The 20,152-nt window shown below is 44.1% G+C and overlaps 1 protein-coding gene across 3 annotated transcripts in view; it reads right to left on the bottom strand.

Moving 5' to 3' along the window:
* Positions 1 to 14,301, bottom strand: part of FGF14 (fibroblast growth factor 14) — a 399,824-nt gene extending 385,523 nt beyond the window's left edge. For 2 of the 3 annotated variants that reach the window (XM_017816678.1, XM_017816676.1), the window contains exon 1: positions 13,698 to 14,301. In XM_017816678.1, the coding sequence (XP_017672167.1) occupies positions 13,698 to 13,905 (208 nt within the window). In that variant the 5' untranslated portion in view covers positions 13,906 to 14,301. The remainder of the gene's footprint in view (positions 1 to 13,697) is intronic. The other variant, XM_017816680.1, reaches the window with a different exon arrangement.
* Between the last annotated feature and the right edge of the window lie 5,851 nt (positions 14,302 to 20,152).

Below are 20,152 nucleotides of genomic sequence, written 5' to 3' on the forward strand. Positions count from 1 at the left end.
ACAAAAAACTTTCAAAAAGGGTAGCACTCTGCCAGGATACTGTACATACCCCTGAGGGAGAAAATATTAGTGCCATGTACCAGGGACAAGGAGACTACCAGGTGACCTGCTTACAAATTTGTATACTGCAATGTGGACAGTTTAAACTTTCATTCTCCGATATTCCTTTTTTTAGAAGTATTTTTCAAAAGGATTAGAAATTTCTGACAAGTCAGCCTTTCATTTTATAAATTTTTTTCTAGGTCCTTCATTGAAGACACATTGAGATTTCTGAAATCCATTTGTGTAACATCCAGTTTGTTCTGTTTTTCACTGTTGCCTGTATCTTACTGAGCAGTGACAAGAACTTAATGAGTCTGAGAAAAAGCTCAGTTCTCCATAAAGGAAAATCCAAGAGGACGATGTCCACGTCAGGGGGAAAGTTCAGTCCCCACTATTCCTTTGCTGCCTGTTTTATTTGGTTTCTCTAGACCCAGATTAGTTTGTTAACTAGATTAGTTAGCGCCCTGGAATGTAAACTGAGGAAGACATGCTTGTTCTGCAAATTAGTCACCCTAAGTTAAAATAGAAGAAGATGAATGAGACTGAGGCTGATGTTGTAAGAATTATTCAAGTAATAGTAGATTAAGCAGAGAACTATTAAATCTGTACAAGAAAATTATTGTCTTCCACAGAAACAGGAGCCTTCCCTTACAGAGACCACGGAATGATGGATTAGCAAGAAAGATTTGAGTATTTAAATCTAGTTAGATTTTAAAAACCCAAAGCAGTGTGCCAAGGCCTAAAAACATCTCCCTTTTTTCCCTCTGAGAGCAAAGATCACTTTCCATCACAAAAATGGTCCCATGGAGAGCATGTTCCCTTTATCCTCCTGTAAAACACTTTTTTGGAGGTCTTTATGACCGAATCTGACAATGGAGCACTGCAGCATAAAGCAGATAGCAAGAAACTTCCAGAAGAAGGATTAAAGGTGGTCCTTTCAGTTAGCATGCCAAAAAGAAAAACACTCTAAATAAGAAAACACAAAAAAACTTATTTCCCCAGCCTGGAAAGAACCTCAATGCAAATAGTCTGGCCCAAGTTGTCTTAATTGCCAAACCACATGCAAGTCTCTAGACATGTTATGTTAATGTGCTACTAACAGAAGAAACAGTTTCCAAGATACCTAATACATTAGACCTAATACACGAGACGTATTCATACTGAAAGTCTTTTATTTCCCTATTGATAAAAAGACTTTACTGGCTCAGAAGATTTTACTTAACTTCCAAATTTACAGAGTGTTTAGAGCATTTTCAGAAATCCCAGCTTTTTCTAAGAAGCTCACAGCCTGAACACAGCCCCTCATTGTGCTTCATTTTAAGGCAAAACAAAACTGTGTCTCATCATCGGAGCTTTTCACAATTGCTTTTATTGTAAGCAATGAAAACATTAAAATTTCCATTCTCGTTAAATGCAACACCATTCTTAGCTCCAGATCAAGCAGTGATCTTGGGTTTCTTCAGATTTTCAACTTGTAAAGGAACAGCCACCTTAAGGGGGTTTCAAGGAATTAAAGAAAAGTGGAGAATCCACTATTTAAATTCAACCTTCTCATATTTAGCATTAAATGCAAGAGTAAACACACCCTTTGCATCCTTAAAGAAAAGAATCAAGGGATTCCAAATACTATAAACTGATTTTCCCTAAAACTATTTAAAAAAAACCACAAGCAAACCAAGAACCAAATGCTAATTGCTTTATGCTTTCTAATTTTCTTTAATTTAAGAAAAATACACATACAGTCATACTGTAAGCCAGATCCTTTTAATTCGCAGACCGTCACCAGATGTAGCCCGCCAACATATCTAAAGCAACAATAATCAGAAAAAATATTTCTTTACTCATGCTCCTCACAACTCTATAAGGGAAGAGAAAGACCGGTGGTCATGTAGGGAGAAATATACACCCTTAATTAAAGGAAGATCAAGAAACATGTACAGCAGTAATGCAGGTTGATGCCCATATATCTCAGCAAAAAGAAGGTGGGTGTGCAGTGAAAAAACAGGTTACTCAGATGACCAGTTTTGTTGCACATGCTTGCAAAAATGAAGAAGTGATCTCTGAGGTCAGTGAGAAGGAAAGGAAGTCAGTGAAGCAGCAGAAAAAAAGATTTTATTTNGAGACAGAGGAAAGCACCTGTCCTTCAGCTCTTCCTTACCCTGGAGCTCCATCTTGTTCTTTTTCCTTTCCCCAGCAAGACTGAGCCTCCCTTCCTGTCTGGTTCACCCTCCTCAGAAATTCATTATGATTCATTCCCTGCAGACTCCGATCTCTGCTGCTCATCTGCCAGACTCACTCTGAGGTGGATGTACTCTGGTCTCCTTCCTCCACCAGTTTTTCACATGGTTAACCAAGAGCCCGTAGGTAGCCCCTTACTAGGTGCTCCTTCTTCAAAGGATGAAGCTGGGATTCATCCTCTCCACTGAATCTCTAATATACCCATAGCCCTGCCAGGAAGGTGATATGCTGTTATTAGCCAAGTAAATCACTCTACAAGTAGAGCTTCCCTTAACTTTCTTTGGTGGGAGTGGCAGTTTTTTTCTGATCCTCTTTGGCTATGTTTAGACTGCTAAATTAAAGAAGTGCTAGACCCCTGGTCACCCACACCCTTCATTAAGTCTCAGGCAGTTTTGCACCACTTGAGCAAGCTCTCTCCAAGCCAAATGTGCTAGGGAGGGTAGTAACTGTAAGTAGTGTAGACATGACACAGCCTGAGCTATTTGGACTTGGATCAATCCCTGGCCCTTTTTAATTAAGCAATATAAATTCAATCTTATGTTCCTGAACAACTAGGAGGAGTGTAAGGTGGGAGAAGGACATCAGTGCCAAACTGAAGGTGGAGAGTTCTTACAATTCTGACTTGCCATCTGTTAACAAGAAGAAGGCTCTCCCTTTGAAGTTACTTGAAGATCTCCAGTATAGGCTTCTTGATGCAAATTTATGGTCATCTACAAGGTCTGAACGACACCTGACACTCTTGGCCTGTTTGACTGTGAACTTAATAAGCTACTGGAAGAAAAATGCAAATTAATATTGAACTTTTGTACTCTCCTATAGTTTGTACCACCCAGTGCATTGCGTCTGATACAAAGATTTACAAAGCTTAAGAACCATAGAAGCACATACTCTAGGTTTTAAAAGTTGTGCTGCAAATCAGTTTGGAGGGGGATAATACATTTCCTCTCCCCAGCAGTTACTGTGGCAACTATACTGGTTGCTTCAGTTTAGCTTGAGGGCCACCCTCATGAGCCAACTCACGTGACATCTCTCTTGCAGGTGGGCTGGCAGGTGTTAGCCCAGGCAGCTGGAGCACACACAGGACTCCACACACCCATGCAGGTCCAAAGCATCAAGGCCTGCCAGGCAGGCAGCTTGTAGGGCATTGGTGCGACAGCGTGCAGGCAGGAGGCACTAGACACTCAGCCTAAGGTCACCCTGGAGGGCACTTCTTCAGAGATGTGCAGTGACAGCTGGTAGATTCATGAGAGTGTGGGAGCACCTTCATTTATAATAGCAAAGCAACATTTACAAGGATATCTCACCTTTAGCAAGATAGCTATAAATGGAATAAATTGAGAGAAGCTAGACTCTCAAACATGACTGTCTGATACGTCCTTGGGAAAGAAGCACTTCTAGAAATAGATGTTTTCCATGAAAATGTCCTTAAATTTCAGATCTATTTGCTCTTCGATTGATAAGTAGCTTAAACAATTTCTAAATTCTGCCTGCCTGTAGGCCTCTCTATCACTAATCTGTCTAAATGACTACAGATTCCTTTAAAGCCTTTATTATTTACTTTATAATTTCTTTTATCATTCTGTTTTTTCATCTCCCTCTGAGAATAAGTGGGAGAGAAAGCATCCCACACTATTCATGTATCATCCACATAGCCTCTGAAAAAAATCTCACCTAATGTACTAACGTCGCATTCTGACTTTTGTTCTAACTTCAGCAAGTTCCACCCCCAATGTCTTAACCTGCATATGTAACTACAAGGGCTTAGCATTTACTTTCTCATCTTCTATCTTAAGTTTATTCACAAGTGTTCTTTTTGGCAGCCGACCTAGACCACAGTTTCTCCAGACAGCCATGGAAGACCAAGGCAAATGGGCTTCGGCAAACATAACAAACTCTCATTTTGCTGTTTCTCCTGATATTTTGTTAAAAGATTTTAACCTAGCCTGCACAACATACAGCTTACTTTTGCTTTGGTTATAAGGTCCTAAACTGCTACCTCCACTTTTACTCACATAACAGCTGGCACAACTGGAATAAAATCATTCTCATCTGGCATCTAAGAGAATCTTAGTAGCCCTAACAAAATACCTCTACAGACAAAATACCGTGAAATTCACCTTCATAATCTTAGGTTCAATTATTTTTTTTCTTATTGTGCTTAAGGATATTTCTTTTTTCTTTCTTCTTTTTTTTTTTTAACGAGACCACCATATTGAGTTAGCTTTTTGAGAAACCCCCCAGACTGTGTTTTCATCAGTGGTGCATAGCAATGGTCAAAATCAACATGCATAATGTCAAAGTGATAAAAAAGCCAATGTCTTCTCAGACATACTTTCACTGAAAACTTTCAATGAGGAGAAAATATCTTCTGTGGCACAAAAATCACTGGGCTCATCTCCACTTCATGTCAGTAATGCTTCAGATACATCATTTCTTATAAACCACAAAGATGAACTGAAATGAGGAAAGACATTAGAACAGAAAATCATGACTCCATTCCCACTACTTTGATGAAAATTCCCCCTCTCATGAATAAACTGATTTATTTTACACATATATGTATTACATAGGAAACTATAACAACTTACTTTCTCTCACACTTTCACAACTCCACAAACATTATCAGAGTTTAAAGTCCAGTTTGAAAACAAAATAAGACCTCCTGTTACATTCAATAATAAAATAAACCTGTGCAGTCATTCTGCTCATGGCCACTAACTAATTATTTGAAGTTGTGCAAAGAACTTAAAAATACCTGAAAGAAATACAATTACAAGCCAATTTTCCTCAAAGATCCTATCTAAAGTGAGATGCTTGCACAAAGAGAAGGTGAAAGAACTGAAAGAGATGTGAGAGGCAATAATGGAGACAACAGTGTTTGGAATAGATCAAGGTCATATTTGTAGAGATAATAAACATCTGAGTAAAGCCAGGAGACTAGAAAATATAGGTACTGAAACTCTGTGTAACCACATCTTTTGAAGCAGAAAGTGTCTTTCACATGGGAGCATAGATTTATAACAGCAAGAGGATAGGAAGAAATCTCTTAGGGGTGCCAAGCTTTACAAACTTTAATCTATCTGTTAATTCTACTTTAAAACATGGATTTTAGTGAAAGGTGGAAGAACCCAAGCCACAAAATTGCACCTTGGTTTTAGACATCGTGAATTTAGTTCACATCTGAGATCTTGGGTTGATGTCCTGGTGGGATAATCTGCCTAAATCACATCTAGGTTCAGTTTCTCAGGAACTATTAGCATTCTGGGCTTGACTTGAAATTTCCAGTTGGAAGAAAATCAGAACAGTAAAGTGGTTTTTCGTGTCATGAGCACTATGAATTGATAGGGACTACTAATAATTTAAGCCTTATTAAGATATTCCTGATAGGATACTCTGTAAGATACTACTATACTGATGATTTAACATATTTTTTAAGCATTTTGCTCTTCTTTAATTTTTCCACATCTTTTTCTATATTTTCCACTATGTTTTGCACTAGTAGTTCCTCTTCATCTCATTCGGTGTCAATAAATGTGCCTATACAGCAATGAGTGATACGTGTAGAAACTACTGAGCAATGGTAATGCTCCATAATGCACTTCTCTAATGAGAAGCATGAACTGCAAACTGTATAATCTGGACATTGTTTGAATGTAGGAGGACATGCTTAGAAATACATTTACTGAAAGAGTAACAAGTCTGGCAAACTTGTCTTCTTTAAATTAACGTTTTCGGCTCAAACCTCATTAAAGGGCAATGAAATTCCTGTGTATTTCCTTTGCTAGCACTGGTGAGAACCAAGAGATTCATGTGTAAACAGAAGTCTTTGCTTTGATATGCAAGCTCTCTCCTGTTCAAACCATTCAACAATGGTAAAAAATTCTAGTTTTCAGTCACACTGGAGCTTAATTCTTTAAAAGCTTCTTCGAGGGAGTCATATCCTTCTTCTTCCCTCAAGGAAAAGGACTTTGTGAAAACATGCCCTTTTCAGGAGATATTTCCTTATCCCATAGGCCTACAAAATCCATAGAAATTAACTCCTCTTAGCTGGATGAAAGCAGAGTGTTCAAAGGGATTTTTCAGCTGCTGTCTCATTTGTGTCCTCCAAAGCCAAAGATACCTTATATCCTCAGCAAAGCAAGTTACGCTGCAAGGAACCGAGATGATAGAAATACACAGTACTTCAGGACAGTTCAAGGAAGGAGAAGAGACCATGAAAGAAGTGCTTTTCACCCGAAAAGCACTGTAATTGGTAATTACAAACACAGGGCAGAAATAGCAGAGTTAGCCTCTGTTTTTCAACAGAATAACCAAGAAATACCAGAATTCTGGTTTTTCAACCAGAATAACCATAGAAAGTGCAAACCCCTCCATGTCCTTTCCACATGGCACATGGTTTCGTGCAGTTCACTGCCATGCAGTTTTCTGATGCCCAAAAATAGAAATGCAGTTTGATAAGTAAATTTGTGTAGCTCTTTCAGAGGCTGCTACATGCAGTGGCCTGAATACAAGCTCTGACCTCAGACAGACAAGTGACAGTTGAAAACTGAGAGGATGGATTAGGGGAAGTATCAAACCTAGATTTCCCCATGTCTTGTATTTTTGCTTACACCATCTGATGCCCAGAGATGGGGACAGGACGTGTTCAAGAGCTAAGGCACAAGTCCTGTACATTCTGTATCCTCACTGTGTTCTTATCTTTCCAGATGACAAAACCATACACACCAAAAACATGGATGACTTGATGAATTTTCAGTGAACAGCAAAGTCTATTCCTCTACCAGTTCAGTAAAATACAGGCTTTTTGAGAACCTCCTGAGAATAATTTTTTTCATAGAGGATTACAGTTTATTTGTGTCACTGTCTGTGAACAAAAGTCAAAACAATTCCAATTGAATTAAAATGTTTAACCTTGGTTTGATTACACTGTCTGATGGGACCAGGTACATTTTAGTGCAGCAAAAAGATTAAGCCACGTAATTTCCAAGATTTTGCCTTCTGAATGTGAGTGTTAAAACTTGTTCAGTGCAATTCCTCATGCTGTTTCCAGTTAAAAGTAAAATAAGCAGGTGTCAGAGTGAAAACACAAAATATAGACATTAAAATTAGACTATCAATTTCTGCTAGCAACTGCATGACATCTTTTGTCATCTGACCCACACAACCATTCAATATTAACTCAAAAACTATTAAAATATTATGTTCACCACGGTATGTTACCTAAACTAGTGCATTAAATTTTACTGCCGAAGGTGTTATTCATCTGAATAGTGCATTGAATATTACTACAGATATTATTATTCTGAATTCTCAATGCTATTTCATCAGCAACTATTTATTTTCCTTGTTACTATTAATGTGAGTACTTCTAATAGCATATGCTACAGATACACCAAACCTGCATTCCATCTACACATTAAAAGCCTTTCACTTGATTATTGTTGAGGTTTTGCCCTCAAAAAGTTCTTCTTCAGAGTCAGCGTGCTCCTGTTTTGAATAACAAATTCGTTAGCTATTCACACTCTATTTACCTTTACTGCAGAGTATATTGATAAGAATACATTAATTACATTTTTCTTGCTGGGCGTTCAGTCCATCATGGTATCAAACACCATTAGTTCCCTTTGCAATTATTATTTTCAGTACTTCTGGTTGGCTCTAAAGATCCACTTCAAGAATACAATAACTTTCTTTTAATAGTTTGTCTAAAGATGAATATACTCTTTTCAGCAGTTTATTATATGATCTCCAACAAAAATAGTTTCTTCCCAGTTGCTTCATTTGTTGTGACAGTAGAAGCACATTCTGTGGAAGAAGCAGACTCTTTCTGAATGAAATTTGCCATGGTCCTGCAAAGTTTATTTCCAGGTACACTGTTTTTCTACTGTACACACACATATACTCTTCCTGTGCAGTGGCAAATAGCTCTCAGGTACATTAATTGTATATCAAGCCTCATGCTATGTCTCAGCAATTTTTTTTCACAACAAAGATTGTAAAACTTTAAGATCATTCAATGTTTTTCTACTCAGTAAGTTGTTCAGTAAACTAGTAATTTATCTTTGAAAAGCTATCATTTGCTGAAATGTGAAAAACAAACAAAAGGTCCAACAGCACACTTGTGCAATGTTCAGACATTGCCTGTGTTTTCTAACAAGCAGGAAAGCAAGGCATAGGAAAGTAACAGTGTGTTCAAAATCACAAAAGCCATCTAGAAGAGAATTAGGTAAAGAAACAAATCACTGCTCCCAAAGTAACAAGATCATCATTGACTGCATGAAACATGCTCCAGCAGGACTCACTGCTCACAGGCACATTTGGCAAACATCTGTAAATATTCAGCAGAGATTAATTTGCACACAACCACTTCATTTATCCATCTGGATTCCAGACTCGCAGTGTTTCATCCTACATATTAAGTTTTCTATGAAAACTTCAGTAGTGAACCTACACCATCTACAAAATGCCACCTCAGAGTCAGTGTAATGCCCTGATTCCTGTTTCTTTAGATTTATGAAGTTCTCTTGAAAAACTGGTTTCCAGTTTCAAGCAACTCTCTACTTTCCAGATTATATTTTTACAAGCATTTACTGGACAGAAAACCTTTACAAAGAGACAAATTCTGAATATCTAAATCACTCCTTATCTAGATTTGAGGTCAATAGACATTTTAGCTAAAAATTTATATACTTAACATAATCCAAGAAGGTTACGCAGGATAAACATCAAACTCAAATGAAAACTACATACACATAAATATTTAAACCAATGGTATCTGTAAATACATTTTTTGTATTTTCCTTAAGCCTAAGTCAGCTTTTTTTGTATTTGAATTCATTTATAAATGGCCTGTCATTAGTAGACATTGAACTAGGTGCAAACATTTTATCACAGTAGGGAGATACATGAGCAGGCATAAATTTCACCCCTTAATAAGTAGAATATGCAATTTAATTTGATCAAGAATAATTAAATTTGTATAAATTCAGGAAATGTATTCCATAGAGGACAAAACTTCAGAAGGTGAAATATATGTAAATAGGTAATTTTACATTTGAGCAAGAGAAACAGATCACGGCTCAATTACCATTACGAATTATGGTATTCAAGCAGTCAGAGCTGCTTTTCAGACCTACATGAGAGAAACTTCAAGGACCCAATCCCACAGGTCTTACTGAGGCAAAATACCCTTTGTCTTTTGGTGGGAAGTTTGTTTTCTATGAGTAAGAAAAGTGGGGAGGCCAAATTGTTTTAGAAATCAGATAAAGACACATACTGTATGTTTTATGGACAGGACCCAAGCTTCCATTTCAAACAGATCCTTGCACGGCTGTGCTTAGAAACTTTTTCAAAATTGTAAGCAATCATGAAATAACAATCTAGCTATTTTATGGAGAAGGAAATTAACAAGGGACTATGCAGACATTCCAGTTCATCCACAGCCTGTATTTCTTTTTAAATAGGTTTTGTATTTGAGATTGATATGGGATTGATACTTATTTCCTAAACTAAATTCCTCTATCGGCAACATATTTATAGTAATGCCATTTTCCATCTACTCTCCTGTCAACAACCGTGACTGCATTGGAGAGATGCTTCTCCTTGGAGGTAAAAATGGAGAGGAAACCCGATCCATCCTGTCTGTTGGGTTGCCACCAGGAGTGAAATGTGATAGCAATTCCCGCAATGGGGGCATCTAGTACTCCAGCCAACTAAAACATCTCCCATAGGCACCCAAACAGCTGTCATCTGGGGAAAAGAAAATCTATTCACTTGCTAGATTTGCTTCAAAAGGCAGCCAGAGATAACCTCTTTCCTCATTTCTTCTCGGGCCCCAAATCCTCCCCATGAAGTAGCCATTCCCAAACTAAACAAACTCAGTTTAGAGCCTGGAGGTGGTGGTGGGGAAGCCACCAGGATGGCATATTATTGCAAGCCGTGGCTCAGGGCATATGGTCTGGAGCAACTTTTAACGCTTTGTGAGAAAAAACAATCTCTTTTATCCACACTTTGAGAAGTCCTCTCTGTGTGTACAACAAACAGGAAGGGCAGAGTTAGATAGAAATAATTACAAAAGCAAACATTTTCGTGCTGGACAGGACACTGCGGATACGTGGGGCTTCATTACTTTTGGTACCATCAGGAACACTCAAAAAAATTCAGTCACTGAAAACACAGCCACACCTATTGATTTGCAAAGTTTTTGTCCTTATAAAGAAATGTAAAGAGGTAAATAATTGTAGTAATCAAAACCAGCTCCTCTATCCAGGATATGAAATTTGAAACCAAGGGTTTCAGCCAGCTGCATTTCTGCGATGAATAAAACAAAGCCTCCTGATGCAACTCTACCAGAGACTTGCACACAGCCCGTCTGACACCACATCCCTCCCTACCCCACTCGCCCTCCCCCCCCCTCCCCCCTCTAGAGCTCCGATAGGTGCCGGTAATCCCGGCCGGGCCACCTGAGGCCCCTGGAGACGGCAGGGGAGCCCGGGAGGGGGTCATCACACGTGCAGCCAGCGGTGGGGAGGAAACGCGAAGCAGAGAACATTTGGAAAGGAGCCACCCAGTCCCATTTCTGGAAATAGACCAGCTCTTGAAAGGGATAAAAAAAGTGCAGCAGGCCTAAAATAGCTGAATAAACTGCAATTACAGCCAGCGTTAGCTGCCTAACCTGCTGGATTTTCCGCACGGTTGGATCAGCGGCAGCTGCTCGTTCATGTGATGCCTTTTGAGACTAAAAAACCCAGCGGTTCCTGAAAAGTTTGGCGGGCAAAGGGGGCCAGGGGCGGGTAGCGAAGCCCCACGCCGCAGGGGGGATGGGGATCTCCGGCTCCAGCGGGCCGAGCTGCCCGCAGAGGGGGAGGCCCACAGCCCGGAGCGCGGGGGCACCGGGGAGGTCGGGCATCACGGCACTGGCTCTCTGCGCTCCCGCAGGCTGCCCCAGCCTGGGTGGAGATGATCTGCCGTCAGAGCAACAGAGCCTGTGACCGAGCTACCAGCTAATCCGGCCAAGCGGATTATTAGCCTCCTCAGACAGATAGCCGCAGTTCGGCGCTCCCGGGAACGGCTCGGCTGGGCTCGGCGTCCCGGCTGCTCCGCCGGGATCGCGTCGGACCGGAGCGGAGCAGCGCAAACTGTGCGGGCGGGGAGCGAGACCGGGGACCTGGCCGGCGGGGTTCGTACCTGCCAGACCCCCAGTCAGCGCCCCCATCCCCCTCGCCCCGTTCACCTCTCTTGCTTAGACGTGCTCCCCCCACTCCTTCAGGAGAGGGGATCAGCCCTCTTCAGACCAGGTCAGCCTTCCGCAGGCAGGGTGGCGGTGCCACCCCAGCCACCCAAATCCGCTCGTCCCGTGCAGAGGGAGTAGGTAAGTGCGGCAAAGTCCCCGGGGAGGTGGAAAGCTGTGCTGTGGCCCCTGGCACTCCGAGATACATGACTTGGCTTCAGGGGCCGATGCTTTGACAGCGTCCCCTCTGCAGAGGAAGGACAGGGGTCCGTGGGGGAGGGCTGGAGGGCGAGGGGGGTATACACCTCCCCACCGGTATGCAAACTGAGAGGTCTAGAAACCACCAGCCCCCCACTTCCAGAATCCCTTCCTCCAGAACATCGCCTCTTGCCCAGAGCACCACGGCGCTGTGGGGCGGCAGCAGCGGGCAGGGCAGGCAGGGCCACGCCGTGGCTCTGCTCTCCCCCCGCGGTCACGGCCCTGCGTGCGTGGCCCGGGCAGGGGGAGAGGGGCGTCCCCAGGGGCTGCGAGAAAGTGTCCGGCTGCTCTGCCCCTGTCTGCTCCATTCCTCCCCGGGGGGCACACGGCATGGAAGTGGCCCCCGGCTGGCCGCAGGGCCAAGGAGCGAGTGAAGCAAAGGGCACTTTGCGGGAGGCTGAGTGCAGCCTCCGGCGGGGCATTTCGGCCTCTGGTATGCTAAGAAGTGGCTGCTTTTCGCTGCTGCGGCAGCGGCGGGGGGAAAGGGGCGAGACGAGCTGGTAAACGGAAGGCGGGGGCGGGGAGGGGTAAATCCGCCGATGTGCCCACCTCGGCTCTGCACCGGACCTGGACTGTGCAGAGCAGGAGCCGGTACCCCGGCTGCCGGAGAGGAAAGGGGTGCGGGCTGCCAGTGCTGTTGCTTGTTGATGTTGGGGTGTCAGAGAGGCAACGAGAGCCTATGATCTACTACACTGCAGTGCCAGCGTCAGGAGCCTTCTGCTCGGGAGCTGCCACTGCAGGGCAGCCGGCACACACACACACACCAGCGCGCACACACGGCATCCCTCCCCTCACGGCATCCCTCCCCTCACAGCCTGGACTCCGGCGGCTCTCATCTCCCCAAGCACTCAAGTGCTTGAAGACAACCTGCCGGCCGCGGGGAGCGAGCTCGGCGGTGGGGGGGACCGGAGGCCGGTATCTACCCTGAAAAGCTTGGCTCCCCCGCCTGCCAAGCATCCCTCCTCGCCCACCTTGCTCGCCAAGCCTCGGGCTTGGCCGCACGGACACCCCGAGCAAGAGGGATGCAACAGCAGCAGCGTGACCCCCGGAGACCAGGCGGCCCAGAGCACCTGCATTTGCATTTCTTATGTAATGTACTGCAAGTTTCCCCCTCGGAACCGGGCTGAACTGAAGCGCATGATCCCGACTGCCAGGCAGACATGGAGACGGACGCAGAGACACCAGCGTGTGCACAGAGGGGTCATCCCGGCAGGGATACGCGGCGGAGCGGCGCAGCCAACCCGCCGGTGTTGCTGCGGCCGCTCAGCATAGCTGGCTGAGTTGCCACCTGGGCACAAGCCCTAAGAAAGTGTCCACCTCCATCCCTCACCCCCCTCCACCCTCCCGGCCTAGAGTGCCGGAGGGCGAGTGATAAGGTAGAGCCCCCAGGCCGGGGGCGGGGGGTGTCAGGCTTGACTTTAGAAAGCAGAGTGAGGCGGTGGGTGGGTGTGTGTGCGTGTGGGGTGACATACTGCAAGCTATTCAGAAAGTGCTGTGCAGGACCCAAGCCCCGTCACACTCGCCCACCGCAGGCAGGGCCGGCTAACACCAGAACAGGAGAGCCAGACTCCTCTTTCCAAAACTGACTGGGGGGCTTGCATCGTGGTCGGGAGTGGGGGGCTATAACGGCTTCCCCTCAATAAGGGTAGTGATATAAAAGTTTCCACCTTGGAAATAGCACATAGGAACTAGGAGATGCCGGCTGGGCTAGGGTCGCCTTTGATTATTTTTTTTCCCCCTTTTCGGTGGTGACAGTGGCTGAAGCTAATCCAAACCGCTCCTTGCTTATTCATACACGTACGCACATGCATGTCCGTGCTGGCCTCTATATATCCCCCCTTCTCCCCTCATCAGGATTGCAGATCTACCTCGGCGAGCAACAGACAGGTTAGCATAGAATAAAAACAGCGCATTGCAATGGATTGCTTACCAGTTGGGTTCTTGTTTTTCTTAAGACTCTTGCCACAAAGACACTGCAGCATATGCGATCCTTTGCTGAAAATGTTCCAAAGAAACCACATTGATTTGGGCGAAAAGCAATCCAGCAGCTTATACACCCTGAGAAAGAAGAGATCCTTGTGGTTGCATAATAATAAATTGAGACCAGTTCTCCTGAAGAGGGGCACCAGTTTTATCATAGAAAAAGCGATTATATTCCGTTCTTCTCCCAGTTTTTTTTCCTCACGTGGTATATTTCTTTGAGACTTTTCAATGGATGCTTTTTTTTCAGCCAGGCTGAATGGTTATTCCCCCTAGACCAACACTGGATTATAACCAAAAGCGTGGAGAGCAAATATAAGAAATCCCTTTTTTCAGCATGAAGCCAAACGAAAAGTAAGATAGTGAAATCCCAGCCGAGGCCAAAACCTCATCGGAGACACCGGCAAAACGCGGAAGAAAGATCCCCAGAGAGAAAACCATAGCCTGGTACTTGACTGCTAGGAGGATGGGTGGATCTGCAGAACAAAAGCCACGGCAGGATCCATCCTACTGAACGACTGCCATTGTGCAGCCCCGCGGCGGGAGAGCGCACCGCCAGCACCCGGCGAAGCCCAGCTGAGGCGCAGAGAGCGCTGCCGGCCGCGGGCGCGGACCCCGCCCGCAGCCCCCGCCGATGCCCCGCAGCCCCCGCCGCCGCCCCGCGACGCCGCCCGCCCTCGCCCGCGCGGGCCGCTCGCCTGCCGGCCCCGCTGCCGCTGCGCCCCGCACCGCCCCGCACCGCCCCGCACCGCCGCGCAGGAGGCAGCACCCCCGCCCCGCGCCGCCCGCCGCAGCCTCGGCGCCCAGTCGCCGGCGGGCGCCGGGGGAGGAGGAGTCGCCGAGCCCCGCCGGCCCCGATCGCCGTCACGGACCCACGTGCGGTCCGGCCCGGCCCGGCCCGGCCCGGCACCGCCCGCGGGCAGCACGGCAGCGCTGCCCTGGGGCCGGCCGCGGGACGAGCAGCCCGCCCCCGAAGTGCCCTGGACCCGGACACCTGTCCCTTCCCCAAGTCTGGCTCTTGCTCGTCTTGGCCATGCCATGGTCTCAGCGGGCACGGATGACCAACGCAGTCGTGAGCTGTATAAATCAGCCTGAGGGGAGTGTTTCTGAATGCTGTCCCTGCTGGCATCAGACCTAAGGAGTGTTCTGGTGAGGTTTGGGGTTTGCCCCAGCAGAGGCAAGCACCGTCTGTGTCATGATGGGATAATGCTGTGAACAGTGGAGCCTTGGGTCGGGACTGGGGTTCCCAAGTACCACAAATACCCAGAGAGGCAGTGCTTACATAGCCCCACAAAGCACCTGCTGCACAGCCGAGTTGACAGGTCCACGGGCAGACGGACCAGCTCCTGAACAGTGCCAGTCATTGCTCTCCATAGGCCCACCCAGGGAGCATTGCCCTTTCAGCAGTCCTCCCGGCCTCCGCCTGAGGAATGCCCAGATCATCTGCCCTCACACATGGCAGTGGTAGCACTGGAAAAGCTGGAAGCTGATGCCCATGTTCTCCTCCTCCCCTTTAGATTCTCTGTGGACCGTTTGCATACTGGAAGATGGTGGAAGATAGGACAGAGTAATCTATATCCACCTTCATGATCATCTTTACTCCTTTGAACAAAGGTTCTCTCTTTGACCATTAGCTTTTTTCCAGTATCAGAATACAAACTGGAAGTACCAGGAGACTGGTTTCATCTATGGCATTTCTATTAATATTCACATTAGTTTAGGCATGATCAGGTGTTGGTGTTTTCTCCCGAAGCCATGGAAGCTGCCATTGCTCAAGGAAGTGTAAAACTAAAATATGAAAGAAACAGGTTTGTGTGTGTGCTTTTTCTGCTCTGCTAGGATCTCTGTTTGCTTATCATTTTTTGAGAAACTCTTACAGTAAACATTTTGCCAGCACACCAAAAAAGCACTGGGAAATAGAACTTTTCCAATAGTTTTAATTTCATCAAGATTCTGGATTTACACACATAGATGAGCTGCTTGGTTACCAGATCCTTGTCTACATGCTATTTAATCATCACCCTGTTTTATGGAGATGAAGAATGACACACAGGAATGAAGTGCTGTATTGTGAGAAGTGGCCCATGGAATTTGCAGAACTTCGGAGAGTTCCTACCTCTGAGAACCCAAGTTTTTAAAAATAAAAAGAAGCCAAACTTGATAGATAAAGTGTAAGAAAAGTTGGAAAGAGTGAGGCAAAGGTCGCAGAGGTGATACTTCTTAATGCTAAGAAGTGGCTGGTCTCTTGTTCCATCCCCTTGGCTGTGCTACCTGCTGAGTTAACTGACTGTCCTTCCTGGTGTGCAGACGTTCCACAGGCTGCTGGGAAGACAAGCTGGCTCAGCCACCTTGCAGCCAGCTGGCTGGGAGTTCACAACAGCCCTAGTGCTATTCATGGGAGCTCATATGTCACGACTCCCTACAAACATAAAATTGATCTAGAGTATTCCCAAAATATCTGAGATCTGTGTTTATCCTCTCTTGACCACAAGAGCCAACAATATATAGCTGGAAACAGTTTTTGATCTGTAGAAAACAAAAAGTCATTTACAAGCTTCCCACCCAAGTAATTGGTTTATATACCTCCCTCAGGGTAGCATGGAACTTCCTACTTTCTAAATGAAAATAAAACTTCTCTTTATCATCTCACCATCATTCACTTGTCAGGAATTGTGGCTACGGAACTGAAGGGGGCTGGTTCTGAAGGCAATAATATGATTTAAGATTTACTATAATTATAACAGAGGCAGAAACTTCATATTTCAACAGAGAAAGCAAAAACACACCTTGCCTGTCTGGTAACTTAATGGCCTTCAAGAGGTCTCCAAAACACAGCAGGCCTGCAAAGAAATACCTGAGCAAGAGCAAGCATTTATTCAAAATTCCTCTTTATGCAAAGTCAAAGCCTTTTGCAAGAAGAGTTGACCTAATGTGGAAAAAAAAAAAAAAAAGAAACACAACAAAAAAGCAAACAGAGAAAGTCTTTTCTTCTCAGGTGAAATGTTTATAAAAACCTTAAAGAGTCTAAAAAGTATATTTAGACCTATTTAGCCAAAGTATAACTTAACATTTTCAATACCTTAATTGATTTACAAATGGCCTATCATTAACTGACATTGAACTGGGTGTAAGCATTTTATCACAATGGGAAGATTTATGAACAAAAATAAATCTCATACTTTACTGTGTACAATATGCAAGCAATCAAATTAAAACAATGACCTGGACAAGGAGAAGGAAACATTCCTTCAAGGGCTCTTATATGTTTTAGGACCATGGAACAAGACAACTTTACTTGAAGAGGGATATACGCATAAAAGTTGAGTAGACCTCTTTCATACCAAAGTTTGGGTATACATTGATTGCAAAAGTAAATTGGACAAGGTTAGTTGCTTACACATCAACCTTAAAATTCTCTGTCTTCTAAAATAAAGAGCCTGCATAGTTTCCATACAGTCTAGAAAATAAAAAGACGGAGCTCCCCTTTAGTGAGACTGAGTCTGCAGAACAAGAAGTCTAGATTTCTGCTAGCCAACTAGATGGTTATATCCATTATGGTCCATGAAGATCTGGAACTTGGTTTAGCTGCTGAAATTTAGACATCTAGAGCCATCTGAGATGATCCCGGGATGTCTTGCAACATAAGGCACGGAAGATACAACAATTCTGAACCTATGGGAGTCCCAGGCCCTTAGGTAGCTGCAGGTGGAGACCACACAGTGCATCCTAGAGTATCTCAAAAGGACAGTAACTGCTACCTATGTGTAAGCAATTGTATATAGAGCTTCTAAATCCCTATTGGTTGCACTGGAGCTTAGATACTCAGCTCATGGCTTTATACAGACACAGGCAGTTCAGTTTAGGCATCTTACCTACAAGCTGTGTCACACACTAAATGTCTATACATGCAGACTCTTGCTGTCTTTGGAGACAACTAATTCTGAATGCCTCTTCCTCTTCTGTGCTGGGAGGTAGCGTCTAGAGGAGTAGATGAGGCTGAACTCTTCATTATAATCCATTGCAGATTTTTTTGACTGTTCTACAGAGAGAACATCAGAAAGAAGTTCCCAAGTACCAAGAGCAATGGAGATAAAGGGACTGAGCCTTTTTGAAATGTCACCTTGCTCCTACTGGAAAAGAGAAGAAGGATGGATTGTCATTCTCCCTTGATTCAGCACACAGGTGCACTTGCCCTGAGTGAATGAAGAGTATGAGTTTGAGCATCAAATGATCTTTCAAATTTGAACATGCTGATCCACCAGTTCCAGCCCAAGTGCCAATTTCTGTAGGACTAGAAAGGTGACATTTCTTACCTGAAAAAGGAAGGGATACAATGGGGAATAGAACATATTCTCACAAACAGATATCAGCCAGATCCATAGCTACATATATATAAAAAGAAGTTAACAAATATCAGGATTTTCCTGTTGTTCCAAGATAATGAAAGAGCTGCAGAGAGTTCCTGGGGCAAATCAGGTGAAGAGTGCCCTGTACAGGTGATGACTGGTTGAGTATAGTGGGTAAAGGTGAACATACACTGAGGACCTGAGATCATTTTAGGTTACTAAGGCAAGTCATATGCATGAGTGCTGTACTCCATTGTCTGTCCTACCAGCCTAGTATCTCATGACAGCACTCCTTTTGTGGGAAAGAAAGAGCTAACTGAATGGAAGAAAAAGGGCCTAGAGCTACCTGCTCAGTAGAGGCCTAAGGTCCTAACATTCAGAAGCAACTGTAGAAGGAATCCTACTGCCTCCATAGAGTATAGTAAGACTTTATGAGAGAGTAACTGGGTGGTGGGTGGGATATGAATTTGATGTAGATCTAGTGATACATAAAATGGTCTGACATTCAGAAACCCGGCCTGTTACCCTGTTTTGGACTGGAAGCAAAATGAGAAGCTTTACAAGGAGGTGCCAAGCTTTCTTTGCTGAGAAAATTGTTCATTTTAATGTAGCAATGTCAAAGAGAAGCTTTAGTCAAAGGTCAAGACCTCAGCATGCTGGGTCCAGTAAAACATAAAGACTATGCCTAGACTAAATCTACCTTTGCAGGAAAAAATAAAAGTCCTAACTTGAAAGCAACCAGACTGAGACAAATTAGATGTTGTCCACATTAGCCAAAATTTAATCCATCCATCAGTCTGTAAAAAACATGAGTCATGTTCACATAAACACAGATATGGTCCTGCATGCCTTAACTGTATGAACATATTCCCTGGAAAATGTAAGGTCTGGTGGCCATAAACATTTGTTGGTCCACTCCAGTGTGTATCACCCCTGCTTTTCCCAAGGGAGAGGCTAAATGCAAATGATCTGACAGAGCACAGAGCCAGCAAATGGAGTAGCATACGACGCAAGAGTGACCCATGTAGGTTTGCCTGTAGGATTTGACTTCAGGAAGCCTAATAAAATTCCCTTTCATCAGACATGGGGCAGATAAGTCTGACCAGGTTGTGGTGGCCACACTTACCTTTGTCTAGGTGGCAGTGACTGCCTTTAAGGCACTGGCAGGGGTTATAGACAGGTGAGAAATTTACAGATTGAGCTTTTCCACCTGCAGACATGTCCTGGCTGTGCTGCTGGGGGCTGCCCAATACCAATGCCAGCTGGCTTCAGCACAGAGCATCCTCAGTGGACCAAGACTTTGGAGAACAGAGCCCTGGCTACTCCATGACATACAAGCAGCTGTAAAGCTCTTCAGTTATGGCAGAAGGCTGGGCAGCATCCCTGTTTAAATTGAGAGGCTAATACTTCAGTGGTTTGTTCTGTGAAAACACAAATCTATCGTTGCAGAGACTATAAAGTGTAGGAAATCTGAGATTGTTGTGGTCATACAAACAAAATACAGCTATGAGTACTAGAGCAGAAGGAATTAATTTTTAAAAAACCTGGTCCAACCTCTGCTTTCAAAAGCAGATTGAGCTTCTTTTCCTTCAATAATAGAAGTGCAAGATCATGTAGTAGAGGGCAGAGGGTAGTAATCTGAGAAATATAAAAAAGTTGAGGAAGCAGGTACAGTTAAGATAAAACAAATATGCTGTAAGAAATGTCTCGTGGACTTAAGAGCAATGGCACTGAAGAAACAATTAACTGTGAAACTAAGAAAATATTGTACATTTCAGGACATAGGAAAGACTTAAAATAGCTTAGTCTAAGAGACTTAGGTGATACAATGGTTTGTATCTGTAGTTGCTTGATTTAATTTCAGATACGTGTAATTACTATGAGGCCTGACTAGTGAACCTTTCATAGTTCTTAAAGGGCAAAACATTTGTGTTACAGCTCTGTGGCCAAATTGAAAACTATGTCAGTGAAGAACAGCAAAATGCTTTAAGTGGTTAAGAGGAAGAAAACAAATCTGCTTCAGCAGAGCTTTTGTGTCTCAGTTTACTGCATTTGAAAG

This window comes from Lepidothrix coronata, unplaced genomic scaffold, assembly GCF_001604755.1.
Source record: "Lepidothrix coronata isolate B3197 unplaced genomic scaffold, Lepidothrix_coronata-1.0 Scaffold57, whole genome shotgun sequence".
Classification (NCBI taxonomy): domain Eukaryota; kingdom Metazoa; phylum Chordata; class Aves; order Passeriformes; family Pipridae; genus Lepidothrix; species Lepidothrix coronata.